At 48.2% G+C, this 20,563-nt stretch overlaps 2 protein-coding genes across 10 annotated transcripts in view; one reads left to right on the top strand and one right to left on the bottom strand.

Moving 5' to 3' along the window:
* SPTAN1 (spectrin alpha, non-erythrocytic 1) overlaps positions 1 to 8,914 on the top strand; it is a 47,841-nt gene extending 38,927 nt beyond the window's left edge. For 4 of the 9 annotated variants that reach the window (XM_064676955.1, XM_064676957.1, XM_064676954.1 and 1 more), the window contains 13 exons: positions 40 to 199; positions 427 to 503; positions 647 to 856; positions 1,114 to 1,410; positions 1,808 to 1,920; positions 2,682 to 2,699; positions 4,415 to 4,477; positions 5,734 to 5,788; positions 6,272 to 6,468; positions 6,858 to 6,911; positions 7,360 to 7,506; positions 7,781 to 7,928; positions 8,591 to 8,914. In XM_064676955.1, coding sequence (XP_064533025.1) covers positions 40 to 199; positions 427 to 503; positions 647 to 856; positions 1,114 to 1,410; positions 1,808 to 1,920; positions 2,682 to 2,699; positions 4,415 to 4,477; positions 5,734 to 5,788; positions 6,272 to 6,468; positions 6,858 to 6,911; positions 7,360 to 7,506; positions 7,781 to 7,928; positions 8,591 to 8,716 — 1,665 coding nt within the window. In that variant the 3' untranslated portion in view covers positions 8,717 to 8,914. The remainder of the gene's footprint in view (positions 1 to 39; positions 200 to 426; positions 504 to 646; positions 857 to 1,113; positions 1,411 to 1,807; positions 1,921 to 2,681; positions 2,700 to 4,414; positions 4,478 to 5,733; positions 5,789 to 6,271; positions 6,469 to 6,857; positions 6,912 to 7,359; positions 7,507 to 7,780; positions 7,929 to 8,590) is intronic. The other 5 variants (XM_064676962.1, XM_064676961.1, XM_064676959.1 and 2 more) reach the window with 2 other exon arrangements.
* On the bottom strand, positions 8,898 to 15,941 carry DYNC2I2 (dynein 2 intermediate chain 2). Its single transcript, XM_064676977.1, has 9 exons — positions 15,663 to 15,941; positions 14,786 to 15,040; positions 13,982 to 14,091; positions 12,850 to 13,007; positions 12,305 to 12,414; positions 11,440 to 11,607; positions 10,812 to 11,044; positions 9,898 to 10,055; positions 8,898 to 9,311 (listed from the first exon to the last, which is right to left on the bottom strand). The coding sequence occupies exons 1-9, from the start codon at positions 15,924 to 15,926 to the stop codon at positions 9,073 to 9,075; spliced, it is 1,695 nt and encodes a 564-aa protein (XP_064533047.1). The 5' UTR covers positions 15,927 to 15,941; the 3' UTR covers positions 8,898 to 9,072.
* Positions 15,942 to 20,563: the final 4,622 nt, after the last annotated feature.

Raw genomic sequence — 20,563 nt, 5'->3', positions numbered from 1 at the left:
ATCATAAGGGATGCTTTGTTTTTTCCCCCTGTCATGTAGAACAATCACCACGAGGCAAACATCACTGCCAAGATGAAGGGGCTCAGAGGAAAGGTGTCAGATCTGGAGAAAGCAGCAGCTCAGAGGAAAGCCAAACTAGATGAGAACTCAGCCTTCCTCCAGTTCAACTGGAAAGCAGATGTGGTGGAGTCATGGATAGGTATGTTCTGTACTGGAGCACAGTATTTAGTCACAAACAAACTGTAATGCTCCTTTATTTCCAGAGATCTCCAGTAGCTCCTCACTTGCTGTTGTAACCCAGACCTAAACCCAGAATAAACAGCAGTGCTGTTCCTGATCCATTCTTTTGTGGCAACCTGATTTGGAATAGAGGGAATATTTGAGATGGAGAAATGACATTTTTACAAAATCTGTTTAATTTCCCAGGTGAGAAGGAAAACAGTCTGAAGACAGATGACTATGGACGTGACCTCTCCTCAGTGCAAACCCTGCTCACCAAACAGGTCAGTGCTGCTGCTGCTGCCACCCCATGAGGGATGGAGACAACAGGGGAACTCTTCTACAGTACACAAGAATGTATGCAGGATATTGAAAATTCTAAATAAAAATACAATCTAAAATATGTTTTGTTCTTTTAATTCTCCAGGAAACTTTTGATGCTGGCCTTCAGGCTTTCCAGCAGGAGGGAATTGCAAACATCACTGCTCTGAAAGACCAGCTGCTGGCAGCCAAGCACATCCAGTCCAAGGCCATCGAGGCCCGGCACGCTTCCCTGATGAAACGCTGGAATCAGCTGCTTGCTAACTCTGCTGCCAGAAAAAAGAAACTCCTGGAGGCTCAGGAGCATTTCAGAAAGGTGCGTGGCCAAGCAGGGGGCTACAAAAATCTAATTGTACGCTTCATAAAAAACAGACACTTGCAACTTCTGTAGCTTGTTCATGCTTTTGCAACTAATGATTTTCAACTGATGAGATCCTGGAGACTTAACATAAGAATTTTTGAGATGCTTGCAAGAAATAGTAAAGGCAAACTGTCGCTGATGCATGTTAATTCCAGATCAGCTCATACAGAATACTTGCATTTCTGCATAACTGCATCTTTTCCCTTCCCAAGGTTGAGGATCTGTTCCTGACGTTTGCGAAGAAGGCGTCTGCCTTCAACAGCTGGTTTGAGAATGCCGAGGAGGACCTGACGGATCCCGTGCGCTGCAACTCCCTGGAGGAAATCAAAGCCCTGAGGGAAGCTCACGACGCTTTCAGGTCCTCCCTCAGTTCTGCCCAGGCTGATTTCAACCAGCTGGCAGAGCTGGATCGTCAGATCAAGAGCTTCCGTGTGGCCTCCAACCCCTACACCTGGTTCACTATGGAGGCTCTTGAAGAAACCTGGAGGAATCTGCAGAAAATCATCAAGGCAAGTCAGAGAGGGAAAGACTTTTATTAGTTTATGACCTTTCAGTTATCCCTGGAAGTCATCTTCCAAGATAATCGGTCCAAGGGTTTGCCACTGTAGTACAGATGAAAATATCTCAGAATTTATGAGCAAAGGAACATCACCATTAACTCTAAACTTGTGCTGTCGTCAGTTGTTTTTGTGGTTCTCCATTTGTGGCCTTTCCAAAGGCAAAGCACATGTGTCTCACTTCCTAACTGGAAAATAACTTTTCTTTAGATACCCAGGATGGAGCACTCCATCTTGTTTTGAGCCTCAGAACTGTGCTGGGATGCAGCTCTTAGTTTTTGCTTGTTATTACAGGATGAGGGCAATCATATTATTTCTCTGTTTGAAATCACTTTTGTTCATTTCTCAGGAACGTGAATTGGAGCTGCAGAAGGAGCAGAGAAGGCAGGAAGAGAACGACAAACTGCGCCAGGAATTTGCCCAGCATGCCAATGCCTTCCATCAGTGGATCCAGGAGACCAGGTATGGCTTGTTTTTCCAGGAGCTGCCCTTAGAGAATTCCTCAGCTGGTATTTGTATCCATCTACATCTCTTTGGACTGTCTTAAGTTGTAAATATCTCCTGCTGAAAAAGAGCTTGTTGGGATTTGTTCATCTCCTGCAGCTGGGATTTGAGGGAGGCCCCATTGGCTACAGGAGAGAGGAAAGCCCTGAAACTTTAAAAAATGTTCCTGCTTCTGAATTTATTTTCCTGCAGTAATTCCAGATCTCCAGTTATTCCTGAATTAGCCTGCAGCACAGCTGGGGAGCACAAATAGCTCCAAGGAGACTCTGAAGAGCCAACAGCATTTCTGTTACTGCCCCTTTTGTATTGATTGGGAATCTCAATGGAGAAGCTGTGAAAAAAGCTTAAAACTTTTTAATCACTACTCCCTCTCCTTAGAGGTTATTATTAGACAGCCCAGGGAAAAGATTTAACAACTGTGTTAGAAATACAAAGTCTCCAGGTTGAGCATTGCAGGTGCCCCTGCTCAGTCAGTGCTGTCAGCAGCTCTGACAGGCTCTGGCTGGGGGTTGGAGGAGGTGAGTTCTGTTTCCTGTAACCCTGTGATTCTCTGTCTCCTGTGTGTTTACAAATAGTTCTGTATGTGTCTTCATGAAATAATGAAATATAAATATGATTTTTTAACTTTCTGATGTTTGCTTCCCACCCGAATCTCTGTCCCTCTCTTACTGTCTTGTCTCTGTCCTGCTGCCTGATGTTTGGATCTTCACATTCTACAGGACTTACCTGCTAGATGGGTTAGTATTGAATTTTATATCTTTAAAATTGTGGTGATGTGTTCTGCTCTGTCTGTGTGTTTTCTTCTGTCATTACATGGCTTGTGAAAGCTGCGCTGAAACCCCTTTTATTTGAAAAGAGCAACCTGTGGCTGAAGTGCACAGACACAGGAAACGAGATTTTGGAGTAATAAACCAGTAGAAACATAAAAATTTCCTAATCAAAAGTAGAAGAAATTACAATGGGCAGCCTCTGACACACCATGGAAGGTCCTGACTTTTGTTCTGGCTTTCTCTGAGGGCTTGCACAGGAAAAGGTTCTTAATTTGATAAGAAATATGAGAATGTAGCAGACTATTTTGACATTCATAGTTTTCCAGCTTAGAGACTTGCTTAGTGAAATAAAACAATTATTTATAACTGTTCTTGGTACAGGGAAATCTCCAAAGTATTGACTGTTCTGGTAAAGGGGAAAGGAAGAGTCTTATGAGGAGGCTTTACTGAAATTATGTATCTTAAAACTCTGTCGTTTGCAAATACAAATTGCCCTTTTTTAATCTGCTGCAGAACCACGACCCACACACGTTAAAGCCTTGATTGGAGAAAACAAACTGTCCAACATCAACCCATGGACTTGCTGGGGTTTGCCAGCACTTTGACAGTGGCTTTAAGCCCACCCTGTGTCCATGGGAGCAGTTCCCATTAAGGATGTTTGTCTGGAAGTGAAAAGGAAATAATAAGATCTTTACATGTTTTCAGATCCAAACTCTCTGTGAGTGTGTCTGTCCAGTTAAACTCCTTCAGCAGGACAAGTCTCAGCACAATGGGAGCTTTGTGATAAGCCCTGATGTAAAATGCCAACAAACAGTGTCTGGGCCAGGGCAGAGGCTGGAGGAGGCTGGGCCTTGCTCCTAAAGAGAAGGCTTTTCCTTATAAAAGGGTGGAATCTTCGCTGCTTATTCGCTCTGTAATGATCCCAATGTCTTGGTTTCTGCCAGATAAAAATACTTTGCCCCATTTTTGTTGTACAGTTAATGGAGCTGAGCACATTTTCCTGGAACGGATGCTGAATTCCCTGCTCCTTTGTCAAGTGGTGTTGCAGATTAGTTCTGGTATCCAGGAACGAGTGAACAGAAAGGACCCATTTACTCAGAGACGCAGGGTCAGAGTTGGAGATCCTCATGCCAGGCTCCTTTGTTGAACAAATTACCAGAGGGCTGCTGATATGCCAGGCAGAATTTGTCCCTAATTCTGCGTGAATAGATTAAACCCATGGATTTAGTTCCAAGAGGCATTGGCTGTGCTTAGCCTGGCTTGGCAAGAGGGAAGGCAGAGCTTCAGAGAAGCTCCAGAAGAGCTGCCCTGCACACCCCTTGCTTTGCAGCCGCTTGTGTGCACCCAGCACTGCCTGGAACGGGAAAGGGAGAAACAATAATTTGGAGTTTAGGAATAAAAGTGCCTTTAAAGAATCTGTAGATAACTGCAAAGCTTCAGTTTGTCTCTTAGTGAGACTCTCTTTTTTGTGACTTACGTGAAAATAATAACAGATTATTTTTGTGTACGTGCAACCAGCATTTGAGTCATTTCCTCTCATTAAGTACTTGCTTATGTTTGCTGCAAGGCAGTGCTGGCTTTGGAGTGTGGCTCCACTGCAGTGGCTGTGTTTCGGTGTGTTCTTTCCTCTGTTCTTTCTTTCTTCCTTTTTGGAATTTACTTGGTTTCTTTCCTTTGACTAGCATAGCATATCGTCGTGTCATTCGTGTCTATCAGTATGAAGTTGGGGATGATCTATCTGGAAGGTTTTTTTCCTCTTATTTTCTTACCTCACTTTGGTTTTCAAACGCACTCTTTAATTCCAAGGCTCGCTTTCCTTCCAACTAACTCTCACGGCTTAGAGATGCTTGGAGGTTTTATTTCCCTGTTGATTCTTTCCATGGTTGGTTCCCAGCTTCCTGCTCAGGGCTCTGGGCGTGCGCTTCACCTCTAGACGTGCGTTGAGTCTGAGCCTTAACCCTGTGGTGAGAAACACCCACACGTTTGGTGCATTTCCATTGCTACAGAGTGATTCAGCACTTGAAATCCCCTTCTCAAGAAGCTCAAAAGCATGTAGGAGAAGATATTCCAGTGAGGATGAAAACCTGGTTTTAGTGACTGAAATACCAGAGACTCAGGTTTTAGGAACTTTAAATACCACGGAGTCAGAGGGGGGACACAACCCACCTGCACAGTGCCCAGACTCACTGTCCACGTGCAGGTCCTTCAGTGTGAGCTCTCACCGTACGTGTTGGAAGGACAGAGATTCCCAAACACGGCTGCCTAAAGATTGCTTGGGATAGTGGGGGGGGGGGGGAAAGCAGCATCCAGAGACTGTCCATAGCTAGATCTTGGAGACCCTGGCCACAGTGGTGACCTGCATGTTCAGTGGAAATCCCTGAGCAGAGTGGCTGTGCCTCAGCTGCTCCAGGTGCAGCGTGGAGAGGTGGGGTGGGAAAGGCACCTTTCCACCAGGCACTGCTGAGCAGCAGAGGTCTGTAGCTCTCTCCAGGGATTACACCACATTAAGATTACTTTTCAACCAAACCAGTAGTTCTCACCATCTTTTTTTTACCCCCGTATTCCCCCCTGTAACACACCTTTGTAGAGCTCCTGTACCTGACTGAAAAATCCAGCCCATCTCCAGTGACTCACCTGCAGTTGGTGTGTGTGTGCTGGGCACGGGGAGTGGGGTGGGACTGCACTAAGTTCTAATTCTGTGAAGTCCAGTAAAGCTGGTGCTTTGAGTCTGGCATGAAGTGTGGCTGCTGATCACGTTGCCTTTCAAATGGGGCTAGAAATTAACTATATATAGAAATAAAAATCAGAGAAGATGTTACATGTGTCAGTATGAAATAGGATGAGTCAGAATAAACAAAACACAAAAACAGCCTTTAAATACCTATAGGAGAACAATACTGCTGAAAGGATTTTTCATTTCAAGGAAGGACTGTTAATTTCAAGCCCCACATGCCATATTTTATGGGATAAGTGCATTCTCTCACTGTGGTTCTGTGTTTAGGTCGTGTATGGTGGAGGAGTCGGGAACGCTGGAATCGCAGCTGGAAGCCACTAAAGTAAGAAATGTGCACCTAGGGCTACAACAGCATTCCCAACTGACTTGGGAACACAGGGTGGGAAGGGAAATGTATGTAATGAGATGGTAAAATCTTAATTGATTTTAGACATGTTGAGTACTGAAGAGACCTCTGGGATTATCTATTTACATATCTAGTATCTGCTGACATCACAAGCTATTAAACAACACAGATGTAGTTTTCCTTTTTGTTCCTTTTTCCTAAAGGAGCAGGGTAGGGCAGAGAGGATACAGTATTTTCAGCACATTTCCTAAGGTTTTTTTAGTCTGTAGAACTGGTTTGCAAGCCCTGTTGGTTTCCAATAGCATGAAGGGGAACATTGTTCTGAATCTTATTTTACAAATCACAGTGTATGCAGAAAAAGAAGAATCTAGCCCTTCCTTCCCTGCCAGCCTGTGTTCTGGCTTTTTAAGGTAGTTTGGTTTTGGTGCTCCATGATTTTTCTCCACTTCCTCCTCACAGCGTAAGCACCAGGAGATCCGAGCCATGAGAAGCCAGCTGAAGAAGATTGAGGACCTTGGAGCAGCCATGGAAGAGGCACTTATCTTGGACAACAAATACACAGAACACAGCACTGTGGGGCTGGCACAGCAGTGGGACCAGCTGGACCAGCTGGGCATGAGGATGCAGCACAACCTGGAACAGCAGATCCAAGCTCGGTACAGCCCAGCCCACATGTGGTTTTGAGGGTCTAACTGGGGGTGAGGGGGAAGACAGGAGACACAGCTGCTTGTGTCTGCAGCCAGACCTTGAGAGGTCTGTGCTAATGAGTGTCCTGTGCTCAGGCTAAGAGATGCAGAGATGCTGGGAGCTTGTACATCCCTGCAGAAGGGTGAAGTTACCAGTTTGGGAATAGCTCCTGTTGGCCGTGAGCAATGGCGAGATCTCAATTGCATTGATTTATTCTTTGGAACTGTGGCAAGTTCCATTGCAAGTGTTCCCACTGTGTTGGCTCCCTTGTCCTCCCCATGTGGTGCAGCCACTGGCAAATGGGCTTGGAGTTCCACAGTTCAGGAACTGGTCACCAGCTTTGCTGCTTCCCTTTCAGGAACACCACTGGAGTCACTGAGGAGGCCTTGAAGGAGTTCAGCATGATGTTCAAGTGAGTTGCAGGGAACACATGCCCAAGGAATACTTGGGAGATATTTCTGGGACATGGATGGCTCTTGTTCACAGGATTCTGTGATAGATTCAATTGTGGCTCCTTTGTTGTTTGCCCCACTTTGTGCTGCTCTGATCTTTGCCAGAGGGCAACAGCCTCCAGCCCCTGCTGCTGGTGGGGCACAGCCACAGCCACCCCAGAGCCTCTCCTGGGGGCACTGCTGTGGGAACTGAGAGTGCCAATTCATTCCAGCTGGGAATTCAGCCATTTTTAGGATGCTTTTTAAGCAAAGGAAAGGATTTATACTTACTTTTTATGTATGCTAGATAGAACTTTATATAGAATAGTGGGCTAGTTGTAACCTGTTCTAGTTCTCCGCCCACTTTAACAGCTATCAGGACTCAACAATTGCCACTTAAAAATGTGGGCTCTGGTTTTATGTTTTTAGGCACTTCGACAAGGACAAATCTGGACGACTTAATCACCAGGAGTTTAAGTCCTGCTTGCGCTCTCTCGGCTACGACCTGCCCATGGTCGAGGAAGGAGAGCCAGACCCCGAGTTTGAGTCTATTCTTGACACTGTAGATCCCAACAGGTATGTGGGTTGGACCTTTCTGTACTGCAAAATGTGTGTCAGTGTTGGCTGGAAGGTCCCTCACAGGTGTGGTTGCTTCTGCTGGGGAGAGGCTGTGGTTGTTTTCACAGCTCATGTGAAAGTCTGACATTTGTGAAGAAACGGACTTGAGAAAACAATCTGGTGCTGAGTCACCTGTGTTAACACTTTCACTCCTCCCAGAGCGGTTCCAGCCTCTGTCCAGAGGACCTGGAAGTGCTGTGCTCTGGGTGCTCACGCTGTGTTTTGCTGGCAGGGATGGCCACGTGTCCCTGCAGGAGTACATGGCCTTCATGATCAGCCGGGAGACCGAGAACGTGAAATCCAGCGAGGAGATCGAGAGCGCCTTCCGCGCCCTCAGCTCCGAGGGGAAGCCCTATGTGACCAAGGAGGAGCTCTACCAGGTCAGTGCTGGTTGTGACCCCCTGGGGAGAAACACTCACGGCTTTCTGTTGATGGATTTTGAACAAAGCCCAGCACTAATGCCTTGGAGGTTCATGTCACTGGGGCTGAGTCAGTTCTGACCCTGCCAGGGGATCCTCTGCAGCAAACACAGAAATTGCTGTAATACCCCTACTTAGTTGCTTTAACTGACAAAGAACTGCTCAGGTTGAGTAAAATGAGCTACTCAGAGGCCTGGGAAGGGAGTGCACTGTCCTCAGAAGCCAAAGCTTCCCTTTCATCATCTGGGAGACTAGAGGGAGATGTTTCTCCAGACAGCAATTCAAAGGAGAAACTTCAGCCTAAGCTTAGAAAGTAGGAACACCTCCTCCCTTTCTCTGCCCTGCCAAGACAGCAAGTTTTTCCTGTTTGAATCCCACCAGCTTGCAGGGAAATAAAGAGGTTGCAGTGCTTCCTCGTGTCTATCACCTGTTCTGTCTTCTCTTCGGTGGGAAGACTCTGGTCAGGTGTTCCAGCCCTTCACCAGTGCCAGCAGCCAGAGCATTTCCATGCTGGGTGTAGTTGTGCTGCTCTGGTTTGTGCCCCAGGGCATGGGAGGGCTGCCTGGAACTGCCCCATCCACAGCCCCAGAGCCTGTCTCACCTCTGTGCTGTGTCTCTTCCAGAACCTGACCCGGGAACAGGCCGATTACTGCATCTCTCACATGAAGCCCTACATGGATGGCAAGGGCAGGGAACTGCCTTCTGCTTACGACTACATAGAATTTACACGTTCACTCTTTGTGAATTGATCTGAAACACTAGACCCAAAAGATGCAAAGGACATGCTCACGTTTGCTGACTGTAGCTCTGCATGTGTCTCTCTCTCTTTGTGCTCTACAATAATCAATGTTACTTTATGATGTAACCTTAAAGTGCTTAGCTTAAAACTCTTAGGGAAAAGAAACATGTTGCAGTGTGCTTCAATAAAAGTTACTGGTCGAACCACATCATCTGGTGTTTAATGGTTCAATGCAAATTTAGCTGTTACATGGGTGCAGCTCCAGCTGTGGGTTACCTGTGTTTTCCAACACTGGAACAGGTGAGTGGGGAGCTGTTCCTGGAGTCAGGGCAGGAACAAGCTTCATGCAGCTGCTGTGCTGCTGCCTCAGTCCATGCTCTCACTCGCCAGCTGCTCCAGGTGATTCATTTCCCGTAGTCCCTGCTCGGTGAAGTCTGAGCTCAGCTGCCAGACTTTGACTGTTCCAGCAGCATCCCCTGCTGCCAGGAGCTGTGCCTGCTTGCTGTTAAATTCCAAGCAGTACACAGGGCAGTGGCTCAGGGCCTGCTTCAGGGACACCGTGGGCTTCCTCGTGCTCCTCGCCAGGTCGAACAGGAGCAGCTCTCCTGCAGACACAGACACTCATTGCAGCTTTGTGCCAAAGGACACTGTTGAACAGGTGAGTACCTGCTTAGTCTGAGACTGAGTTATTTTTAACCTGTTCCCCCTGCTGATGGTGTCTAGGCTGTGACAGCTGACATCACTGCAAGACAGCACTGATTTAGTCTGCTGTCAGAAACCTGAAACCAGCTTGGCAAATTCTGTGAGATCTCCATTCTTTAACTCAAAAATGGGGAATTTTTGAATTTGGGCAATTTTTCAAGAAAACTGTCCTTGTTTTAAACCATTCTGGAAGTAAATGTCAAACAAGGGAGCTGGAAATAAGTTTTAGGCATATTCTTGCCATGCTCTATCCCTGTGAATGGCCGTGGCAACAGATGTAGAGGTATTGTCAAAAGTGAAAAATAACTGTGACTGGTTGCCCTGGTCACTAAAGTTAGAAATTACTCCATTGTACTAATTACACAGTGCAAACCTTGGACACTGCTCTCTGCTTGTGGGATCTGCTGATTAGTACAAATGACTTGTTCTAATTAACACCCAGCACACTCTTAATTTGATGCCCAAGAGGAGGCACCTGCAGGTACTTGCCTTCCCCAGACGCAGCTGCGAAGACCAGGGGTCGGACTGGAGACCAGCACACACAGAACAGGTATTTCTGTGACACCTGCAGAGCAAAGAGGGGCTGTGTCTGCAGCATGGAGTGCAAGTGAACTTGGCCATCAGTCCCACAGCTCAGAAAGAGGTTCCTGGGGGAGGGAGGAAGCAAGAAAGAACGCTTTTTTGCTTTATTGCTAAAGATATGGAACAAAAATCAGTCAAGGAGCATGACCTCAGACAATATTCCTGCTTTGTAAAGGTCTGAGTGTGTTTCCTAGAGCAGCAACTGCCAAGCTGTGCCCTGGGCTGTAGAGATGCAGCTTTGTTACTGCCCTCAATTAAACTTAATGAGGGCTTGTGTTGACCAGTGAGAGTTGCTGGTGGGTTGTGGCCCAGGGATGCCTGAGAATTGCTGATCCAGAGCTGGGCATTGTTCGAGATGGGTTTGTCTCATGCAAATTAAATGCAAACCTGGGCTGTCAGCATGTTTCATGCTTGGGGCCTCTGTGGATGGTGGGTGAACTGCTGGCAGAGATGGGAGCTTCTCATTTAAATTCTGGCAGCAGCTACTATTGAGATTTCTGGTGTCAGAAAGTCTTACAGATTTAGCAAGATATTTAGTGATCTGCCCAAGTAAAGGACTTTAGCAGCTCCTACCCTTGTCTTTAAACTGATTTATAATTGTAACAACTGGGATGATCTATGGAAGGTGTTGATGTTGCTCATGTGCCCACACACAGCATTAGTGGGCAGCTTCACCAGAGCCAGGGGACATTGTTTCTACTATAACTAAAGTTCACAAAGCCAGGTGTCACTCTTTTGGAACTTGTAAACACAGCCCGGGGGGCTATTTGAGAAACATGTGTTTAGAGCCAGGGTAACTGTGTCCAACACGCAGCACTTGCCTGTGGAAGGGCGAGCAGCTCACGGAGTAGACGGGCCCAGCGTGGGGGGAAAAGGCGAGTTCCACCGGCGCCCTGAGGGGAATGGAGCTGCCCGTGGGAGGGAGAGCCGGAGTCTGAGCTGCAGTGGAGCACCTCAGGGAATAGCCCCCCTCCACACCCACCACAAACACGTGGGGATCGAAGGGGGAGAAGGACAGCGAGGTCACCCCCATGGCTGCCTCTGCCCAGGCCAACTGGGAGAAAAGAGAGAGAGCTGGTGTGAGCACTGGAGCTCCAGGGAAAGGCAGATGTGGTTGGAGCAGCTCAGCCCAGCCTGCCACGGACCCAGGGCACTGCTCAGCCTTCAACTGTTGCTGCTGCATCCTCCTACAGAGGGATTCTGTGAATTAATATTAGAAGCAAGTTCTCCATTCCAGCAGCTTCTCTTTACAGCATGGCAAAACCTTAGCTGTTGCCAGCCTTCCAAAGGTGATTTCAGTGTGGGAAAGGAGACGGGGATCAAGGGTTAGTGTGTGTGTTCAGAATGAGATTTTCCTGGTCCTTCTCGTGTGCAGGGTGAGCTCTGACACTTGGGCTCCGGGGTTTAGAGTGTTTTTGTAGGATCAGCTCTTTGAGCTGCTGAACTCACCTTCTTCAGCCGAGTGCTGCGAGGGATCTGCTGAGCCACCACGGCGAATCCGTCGGCCAAGGCCAGCCGCCCGTCCCGCTCCTCCCTCCACACCAGGATCTTCCCATCGGTGGACACGCTCAGCAGCTGGGAGTGGTGTCTGTGCTTGGTGTCAGGTAACCAGTGAACCTGTTCCAAATGCCACCAGCTCAGGTGGGGGACTGTCACAAAGGCCCAGCCCATGCTTGGCTGCCAGCAGTGCCTGGACCTGCCAGGACAACACGAGAGCGGGGCCAGGCAGCAGCCACTGAGCCTGGTACCAAACCAGCTGCTGCTGGGACTGGCACAGACACAGATGTGAGGAGAGAAATGCATCCAGGTGTTCAGGCCTGAATTCTCTATTGCAGTTTCTATGGTTCACTGCCCTCACTTTTGGGATGGGGCATTTATGGCACTTTCACCCAGCTACAAACAGCAATGTTTTCCTCCCTTTTAGATGAGGAAATACAGATTGGCCCCAGAAGGACAAAATCCTTAGGAAGCCAGACTGAATGACATGCTTGTAAATCCCCTCAGAGCAAGGGGCTTCAGGCTTCCACCCAAGGATCTACCTGTGTTCTTAAACCATCACAGATATTGTTGGCTGCATCAGCATTAATAATTAGTTAAGTGTGAATGAACCTGCTCTTCAATTACCCTGGACAGAGAGAAGTGATTTTTTACAGGTAAATGTCTGTTCAGGAGCCAGATTTGGGGGAAAATAGCCAGCAAAAGAGACTGCTGCTGAAATGCAGCAGCTTGGCTGTGGATAGGAAGCAAAGGGATGACAGAGCTGTGGCAACACTCACCTCCCCCAGCACTGCCTGCTGTCTATGATCTCTGTTACCTGATAGACTGGGTCAGTGTGGGTGTCATCTGTCATCCCTGTCCTCCAGATCACAGGGTCTTCTGTCCTGCTGGTGTCCCACACCACCAGCTCCCCACTGAAAAGGCCACCTGAAAGGACAAAGATAGAACATCTCAGGCCTGATGGCTCAGACAAACACACAAATGGAGCTGTGGTGGGAACAGACCCAGCAGCTTCAAAGGTTGGGCAGCTCTGGACAGGGCACAGTCTGCCCTGGTGTAAGAGAACATTGTTCTGCTGAAATAAGTATGTTCTTCCCTTATACCCCGGGCTGGATTTCCCTCTGTCATCTCTCTCTGAGGAGATGATATAAAGGCAGACATCACTAGAGGCAGCAAGTCCCAGTTCAGAGGTAACAGTGCACTTATCTGTGTTGGTGAGCATTAGTTCCTCAGTTTGAGGAGGTGCAACACTGTTCCTTCTGCAGGAAATCTGAGGCTGAGCTCAGAGCCAGAAACCAAAGGATCCAGGCTGCAGGAAATAAGGGTGTGTTTCAGGCATGGTCTGAGGTAAGAGCAACCCACCAGCTATCAGTGAGGGCTGGGAGGGGTGGAAAGCCAGGCACATGACAGAGCTGGGAACATCCATCACCAGGTCAGGGTGCTGTGGATTCAACCCTCTTCTGTCCAGATTCCAGGTACAAACGTAGGATTTTTCCGTGCTCCAGTCCCCATCATCCAACCTGAAAAAGAGAAAGCCACGTCTTGCCCTGCCTGTCCCACAGAGGATCCCAGTCCAGCAGAGCTCTGGGATGCCCTGTGGGTCATTTCCATGTGCTGCTTTGTGGCCTGAAGGAAAACTGAGGTGAAGGGATCACGAGGGGATGGATCTCTGTGGGCTGGTTTATACAGTGTGTGCCAAGGCCCACGTCTGTGCTCACAGAACAAAGTGCCAGCCAGTAAATCTTAGGCATGATTCCCTATTCCAAGGCCTACTCACCATGCAAATAATGGGAACAATCAAAAGGGTGCATATGGAAAGTTCAGAGAAGGGAACTCTACTGAGGGTACCCAGAGACACAGAAACCACATTCCCATCTGCAAACAGCTGTAGACTGGGAGAGCAGAAGGAGCAACCAACATACAGGTTTGCCCTGTTTTACTCTTCCCTACACATTCCCTCATGGGATACCCCTTTTGCTGGGGTTTTTAATCAAAGGAAATGGGAGCAGAAGGAAACAAGAGTAAGGGCAGCATTAGGGCCCACGAAGAGGAGGCTGTACAGACATTGTTGAATTATGTGAATGTTTTGTCCAAGCCTCATTTCAGAAAGCCTTGAATGTGTGTCAGTTCATGTCTGTGGCACTGGGTATGAACAGGTGCCAGGTTCATCCAGGGTTCTCAGAGACCACATGAAACACCACGATCTCAGTGAAGATAAAGCACAAACCCCACCTACAGATATTTGCAAGTGCATCTGCTCTTTACATATTTTTTCCGAGCAGAATCTACCTAGAAACAGTAAGATCATGTATCCGTTTTCAGGGCAGGGGGAAAGGTAGAAGAAATAAGACATAATTTTGTTACTTTGAAGATGAATTATTTCTATATGTGTTAGTTTATTACTGACAATAGAAAGCAAACATATCTAGACCTGAGGTCAGCCTGAGGTGTCCTATCAGCCTCAGCTGCACTCCCAATCCACCCGGATACTCACCGGCCGTAGGAACAGGCGATGACAGATCCCGTGGCATTCCAAGAGACACTGGTGACCTGCAGGTTTTTATCCTGAGCCTCTGGGTATGACAAGGTATGCAAACACAACACCTGGGAGAGACCAAATCCAAGCACTGAAGCAGCAATCTCTGAACACAGAGACATGAGCTCTGTGCCCACCTCTGATGTGATTGTGTTGTTACAGCCTGGGCTTCCCTCTGCCCAAGGACTGATGTGAAAAGGTTGTTTAATTCCTACTGGGAAACAAAGCCCCAACACAACCCTACCAAATCAACTGTCACTCCATTACTGCCTTTCTCAGACTGCACAGCTCTGGAAGGCTGTGCCTGAGGATTCACAGCACCCCCCACGTGTGAGTCTGGCACTTGCTGAGCGGTTTGAAAACGCCAGTCCCAACGTTTGCTGTCTGATACAAACTGCTTCCATTCCTGAGCACTGTGCACTAAACAAATAGGATCTAAGTAAGAAGAGCTGCCAAATCACTGACTGCAACTGTTCCTAGATCCCTGCTAGTCTGGAGTGCTCTAAAGGCACTGAAGAGAAGCCTGCACTGATTGCAGCCTTCCTTCTCACACCGCTGCTACAACTCGGTCACCAGCAGGAATAAGTTTTACCAAGCAAGGAGAAAGGTGGAACCCCCCCCCCAAACTAATCCAACTTGTAATGGTTAATTATTAGAACCTGGCAAGAACAATCACAGCAGTCAGGAATAGAACTAATGAGTCAGAGCCACTGCAACCAGCCCTGCTTGGGCAACGACAAGGGTCTGAATTCTGCCGCTTACTGTTTCATTCTGATCTGTCCAGTTCACTTCAAAGCCATCAAAGGCACGGCTTTCCCAGTTTTTATTTAGCTCTTTGATAACAGCGTCCTCCACTCTCTGAAGGAATGACAGAAGGCCAGTGTAATCTACTTGGACTTCTTGCTGGAAGTCTTGGAGAGCATCTTTGCCCTGTTCCGTCTGCACCGCGGCATCCTGGCCTGTGTGAGACTGTGCTGCAGCTTCTGCTGTGGAAATTCTCCCAGTCTGGCAGCTTTTCTGGTAAAAGAAGACAGACAGTCTCTAATCCAAACAGGAAAACAAGTGTTGCACAAAGCGTTCAAAGCACCTTCTGGCGTTTCATAGAGACTTTCCAGCCCATCTGCATAGCTCTGGTTCATGGCTAAGCACAGGTGCCTCCGTACCTGTGCAGGGGATGTATTTGTGACCTTCCCGAGAGCTGCTGTGAGGCAGAGATGCCCGAATGCCAGCCAGGTTCAGGCCGTGCTCTAAAGCACGGAATGGGGAGAGCTGGAGAAGGTGAGAAAGCGGCGAGCTCCGCAGGGACCGGCGAGCACCGCACAGGTGACAGCGCCGCGTTAGGACCGCTCGAACCGCTCGGCGGCAGCTGCGCGGGCGTTTCTTTGCCAGTTCGTGTACGGGGGCCAAATCAGTAAAGGGCTGGAGGGGGCAGAGCCGGCGGGCACACACCGGCCCGCACCCGCACCGCCAGCGCCCCGCGGGGCAGGGCTCGGTCCCGGGCACCGGGACCTGCGGGGGGCCACGGAGGAGCATGGCGGGGGCAAGTCGGGGCACGATCCCGGCAGGACCGGGGAAGGCGCGGCCCGGCTCTGCCCGGCGGTACAAGAGCGCGGAGCGAGGCCACCCCGGGGTCTCTCACCGCCTCGCAGCGCGCGCTCCGGGCGCTCCTCCACAGCGACTGCACGTCGGCGCCGGGCGCCGCCAGGTCCGTGAACATGGCGAGGCCGGGATGTGCGAGGGGGTCCCGGCGGGATCGAGAGTCCCGGAGCTTTGGGGGTCGTGGCCCGTCCCACTCCCACCGCAGGCTCCGCCGGTTCCCATGGAAACGGGCGATGCGCGATGACGTCACCCGAGCGACGAGCCCGCCGGGCCGTGGGCGGTAAAGTGAGTCGGGCGGGGCCATGTTGGGGACGGGCACGGAGGGGCTGTGCTGGGCGGGCGGCGGCTCTGTGCGGGAGAGGGGTGCGGGCTGTCCCCAGCACTGTCACTAATGCTGTAGGTCCGGCGGCGGTTTCTCTTCCCCCTCTGGCCGCCCCCGCCGTACCCTCGCTGGGGCCCGCCTGGTCGGGTCCCGAGTGCCAGCACAGGCGGGAGGGCGCGGGGGCTGCCAGGAGTTAAGATGGCGGCGGGGAGGGGGCGACAAAGCTGAGGAGGAATTATCGCTAATTCCAGACTCATGGGGGAATTCCCGCTCTGACTGGAGTGTCGCCGTGTGTTTGCCGAGGGAAGGGGGCCGGGGAGCCAGCTCCGAACGCGAAAAGCCCGGGGTGTGCTTGGACTCGTTGCTTTGCTCTTGCGTTGGTTGGTTTTGATGAGGGAATTGTGGTGATTTGTGCTGAGGGGGAATCACTGAGGGACCGAGCTCCTGGAATTACTGAGGGACCCAGTGCCTCCCGCCCGCTGGGCAGCTCTGGGAGTGTCCCTGGTACGGGCACAGCTGGATAACAGCTGGATAACACCTGTGCTGCTCCTGTCGCAGGGACAGGGACCGATGTCCCGCTTCCTTAGGTGATTATTCCCAACAGGTAGCCCTGTGCTTAGAGTTTTTTTCAATCTGCAACTCCATTGGAACCCCTTGGTGATGAATACAGGGGCTAAATTTAGCGCTGGCATGAGGAGGCACAGATGCACCAACTTAGGGGAGTTATTCCGGCTGTTGCTGGGAAGGAGCCTGGCCTGGGTGTGGGAATCAACAGAGTAGGAGCTCAGCAGTGAGTTCTCCTCTGGAGCACATGTGAATCCATTTATGTCAGAGCCAATGCAATGGCTCTTCTGAGGAATCTAAAATATTTCACAATTAATAGTGAAATAAGACTCCCTAAAACTTGTGGTAAAGAACTATTATACCCATTTTACAGACAGTGAAACTGGAGCAGAAGGAAGTTCAGTGGCACCTCCTTCAAAGCAAAGAAAAAGTTCCAATGGAACTGAATCCTCCAGAATTTCAAATCCTGGCTGTGTATTCGCTGTGATTCTTCCCCTGGTTGGTGTGAACCTTCAGGATACCTCACAGAACAGCCAAAACCATAAATGCACCCATGGGTTGGACTGATGGTGCTTTTAGCCCTTTCATCTCTCTCTGACTTGCACAGGAGTTAATCTGAATTTCCAGAGTTCAAGTTTGGCATCTCCAGCAGCAACTTATTTTTCATCAGGTCACATGTCAGGATATGAATTACAAAACTTAATTACAAGTTGTACTCTGCTGTCCTTTCTACCAATTTTAAGGCAAGTGAAACATCTCAAAAACACAGCTGTAGAACTCTAGATTTCCAACCAAGTGTCTGTAGCTGTGGTTTTGAGTCGACTTGATTATCTTTATTTCTCATTCAGCCTTCTGTTTCCACCTTTTTTAAAACATCCATTTACAAAGGAGCTTTAAAAAACATGACTGTTGGAAACAATGTCCTGGTTTTGTCACAGCAGGAGTTCAGTCACTTCTCTGGAAAAAATACTTGAGGTCCTGCCTCAGCTTTTTCATTAAAAATCTTAACTGCTGTATCATTCACCAGTGTTCTGCTGCTGGTATTGGTGAGATCCAGTACAGCACTGCCTGAGAAAGGCTTAATTTTTAAGACATGAGCTTAAAGATGCAGGACAGTGACAAGACCATCTGCCCCTTCATGAGTGGAATAAATATATTTTCTATTCAAATTCAAAAACCCTATTAAAAGGACAGAAAACAAGCATTGTTGGATGAGATTTTTCTACTGCAAATATTTAAATTCAGGAAGTAGTGGGACTTTTAAAGTTTATGTTGAATAACTGATACTAAATATTTGAACCCAATAGCAGAGTGTTTTTTTAAGAGGTTCTTCATGTTTAAGATTTATCCTCTATAAATAGATCATCTTAAGTCATCATTAAATTATCTTAAATTGGTATGAGTAGAACTGCCAAGGCATATTACTGTTTAGAAGAGGAGTAAATATTACAAGTGTGAATTAATATACAAGGTGCCTCATCATAAAAATGCTAAACACAAACTGCAGTTTAAACACTTTAAATAACTTGTCAGAGGGAACTTAAGGAGGAAAGTTTGTAGTTTTTTGGGACGGCAAAGAGATAAGAAAACTGGAATTTGAGTACCAAAGAGACCAAAAATAAATCGACATTTTTTTCAGCCAGTAATATGCAAAGTTACTGCACATGTAGAACATGTTCCCTGGAACGTGGTGCATGTCTGGGCTTTTTTCTTCCCTGAGGATGAGAAAGGAGCTAACAGCTGCAGACAATGCCTGTTCTAAGCAACCACTTTGATCCTTCTTTATTCCAGTTTCTCTGGAGTTTCAATATATCAAAGGTGTTTCAAGAAATCTTATGTTGCTTTTTCTTTCTGGCCTGGCAGTATCAGATACAGGGATGGTTTTGTTTTCACTCCACGCCGGAAATAAGGCAAAATCGGGGATAACTGAGGAAGGGCTGTTCCTGGCCTGAGGCTGCCAGGTCTCTCTGAAGTGGCAGTTTTTACTACAGGGCTGATCTGTGCTCTTTCCTCTCTCTGTTTCATGAGACAAAGTGTAGGAAGTTTTCAATTTCACATAATGGAGCAAATCATCAGAAAACAACAGGAGAAGGTTGAGGTAAAGAGAGAACAGCGAGAGAAGAAGCACTGGGGGGAAAAGCATCAAAAAAGGACTGAGCTGTAAGACAAGCTGCACTCTGGGGTCTGATCACTGTGACTTGAGCAAAACAAACACTCTGAGCTGCATCTCAGTAAAAATTCCCCCACTAGTGGGTGCAGTCGCTGCCCTGGATTTGTGATAAATGAAACTATTCAGTTCTGTCGAGGCTCCAGACAGGCCAAACATCAGATTGTACCCAAAAATAGAGAGATGTAACTGAGCCTTCCGCTTTTACACCTTCCCCTGGGCTCCCTCCACCCCAAACAGATACAGTAAAACAACATGCACAGATCAGTCCAGCCATGAGAAAGGGCTCTTGAAACTCAGACTGGCAGGGAGGGGCTTGACACATGATTGAAGGCACTGCCTTTTGCTGAGCGATGGTTTTGTTCAGAGGAACAGAACTTTTACATCTTCTCCTTTATTCAAAACAAACCACAGCCAACCAACAAAACTCTCCAAACAACAGCAAGGGTTTGTTTCATAGAATTGTCACCCCAGGACCTCCTTCTCTCCCCAGCTTGTATAACCAGCAAGACCTCGTTCTGTTCCCTGGTTGTTCCTTTCCCACCTGTGGCTGGGAATGGCCCAAGGTGACAGATTTGGTCTGGCTGAGGTCTGGGTACTGAACTATTGCCTTTGCATTAACCAAAGGATGGAATATGGAGTTTGAACTGGCTTTGTGCTGACACTTTGTGCTTGTTATGGGGATATGGACAATATCTGATCAGTTATCCCATATTTGGCTTTTGTTAGAGAGTTGTGATGTTAAAATCCACCAAACCTGAAGGCAGAAAAGGTCCCCACAACTGTCAGTGTTGAACACAATGTCTGTGCAGCCCACCAGGTGCTCAGTACCTTGGTGAGGGTTCGGGTCCTTGTGCGGACCTGAGGTCTTCTCTCAAGCTCTGTGACTCCCTTACCTATTTATTCCCAGTCCATCCTAACAGGCTCATGTATTTTCTCTAATTTCAGACCTTCTTTTTCCTGTTTCCACCCCAAAATGTCCCTGCAAATGCTGTACCCTTTTTGCTTTAAAAACCTATTTCTCCCTCTCATCAGAAAACATGTTGCCTCATTTCTGATGTCCTGTTACACAGGGACATGATACATTATCCAAAGAATCCATTTCCATTAAAATCATGGATCTGCTGTGCTCTGCAGAATTACAGTAGGGGACTCATAAAATATGGGTGCAATTCCTTTCTCTGTGCAGGTATTGTTTACCCCACATTCCTTCCTTGATGATTAATAATAAGACAAAGATTTTAGTGGAGTGTAACCAGACCAGGAAGGAGCTGGGGGAAGGTTTTGTGGCAGGTGGCAGCAAGTCACCACCACAGGGGCACAAAGGCACTGCCAGCGGGGTTGGAACTGCAGTGGGGCTGGCACGGGGCCGAGCACCCGGGGGTTGTCCAAGGAGGCATCTGTGAAAGGCTCAGGATCCCGAATCCTGGCTGTCATGGGGCTCTGAACTTGGTGGCAGCTGGGAGCCTCTGCCTTGGGCAGGGCCTCGGGGATGTCACAGGGTGATTGGCAGTGTCTCTCCTGGTTTGGGCTCAGCAGCCTCCAGTTCCTGCTGAGTTCGTAGCAGCACGTCCAGTATTTCATCCCAGACATAAAGGTACAATCTGCTGTGCCATTGCTAAAAGGGACCTGACCCTTTGCAGTGCTGAAAAAACGAGATCCCTTAAATGAATCCCTTTTTCAGTAACCATGCATGACTAAAAATTAGTTATCTCTTCTGTACATCACTTCATCAACTCGTACTATGTCCACTATCTCAAACAGCTACTGGAATTTTAATTGCTATGTCTGAAGCAGCTGGTTATCTCAGGAGGCATTGTGGACAGGTATTGCTCATCTGAATAGAACTAGTTCTCCTTTGCAGAAGTGTTGATTCAAAAAAGGACAT

This window comes from Pseudopipra pipra, chromosome 20, assembly GCF_036250125.1.
Source record: "Pseudopipra pipra isolate bDixPip1 chromosome 20, bDixPip1.hap1, whole genome shotgun sequence".
In the NCBI taxonomy this organism is placed as follows: domain Eukaryota; kingdom Metazoa; phylum Chordata; class Aves; order Passeriformes; family Pipridae; genus Pseudopipra; species Pseudopipra pipra.
The sequence above is the reverse complement of the archived record's forward strand: the minus strand, read 5'-3'. Positions and strand labels throughout refer to the sequence as shown.

Excerpts from the sequence above, each read along its gene's own strand:
- DYNC2I2 (XM_064676977.1), bottom strand. The coding sequence starts at position 15,926 with ATGGCCCCGCCCGACTCACTTTACCGCCCACGGCCCGGCGGGCTCGTC. Across the intron at positions 15,041-15,662 it reads GGAGCGCGCGCTGCGAGGCG|AAAAGCTGCCAGACTGGGAG; the intron begins GTGAGAGACCCC and ends TTCTTTTACCAG. Across the intron at positions 13,008-13,981 it reads ATCGCCTGTTCCTACGGCCG|GTTGGATGATGGGGACTGGA; the intron begins GTGAGTATCCGG and ends TCTCTTTTTCAG.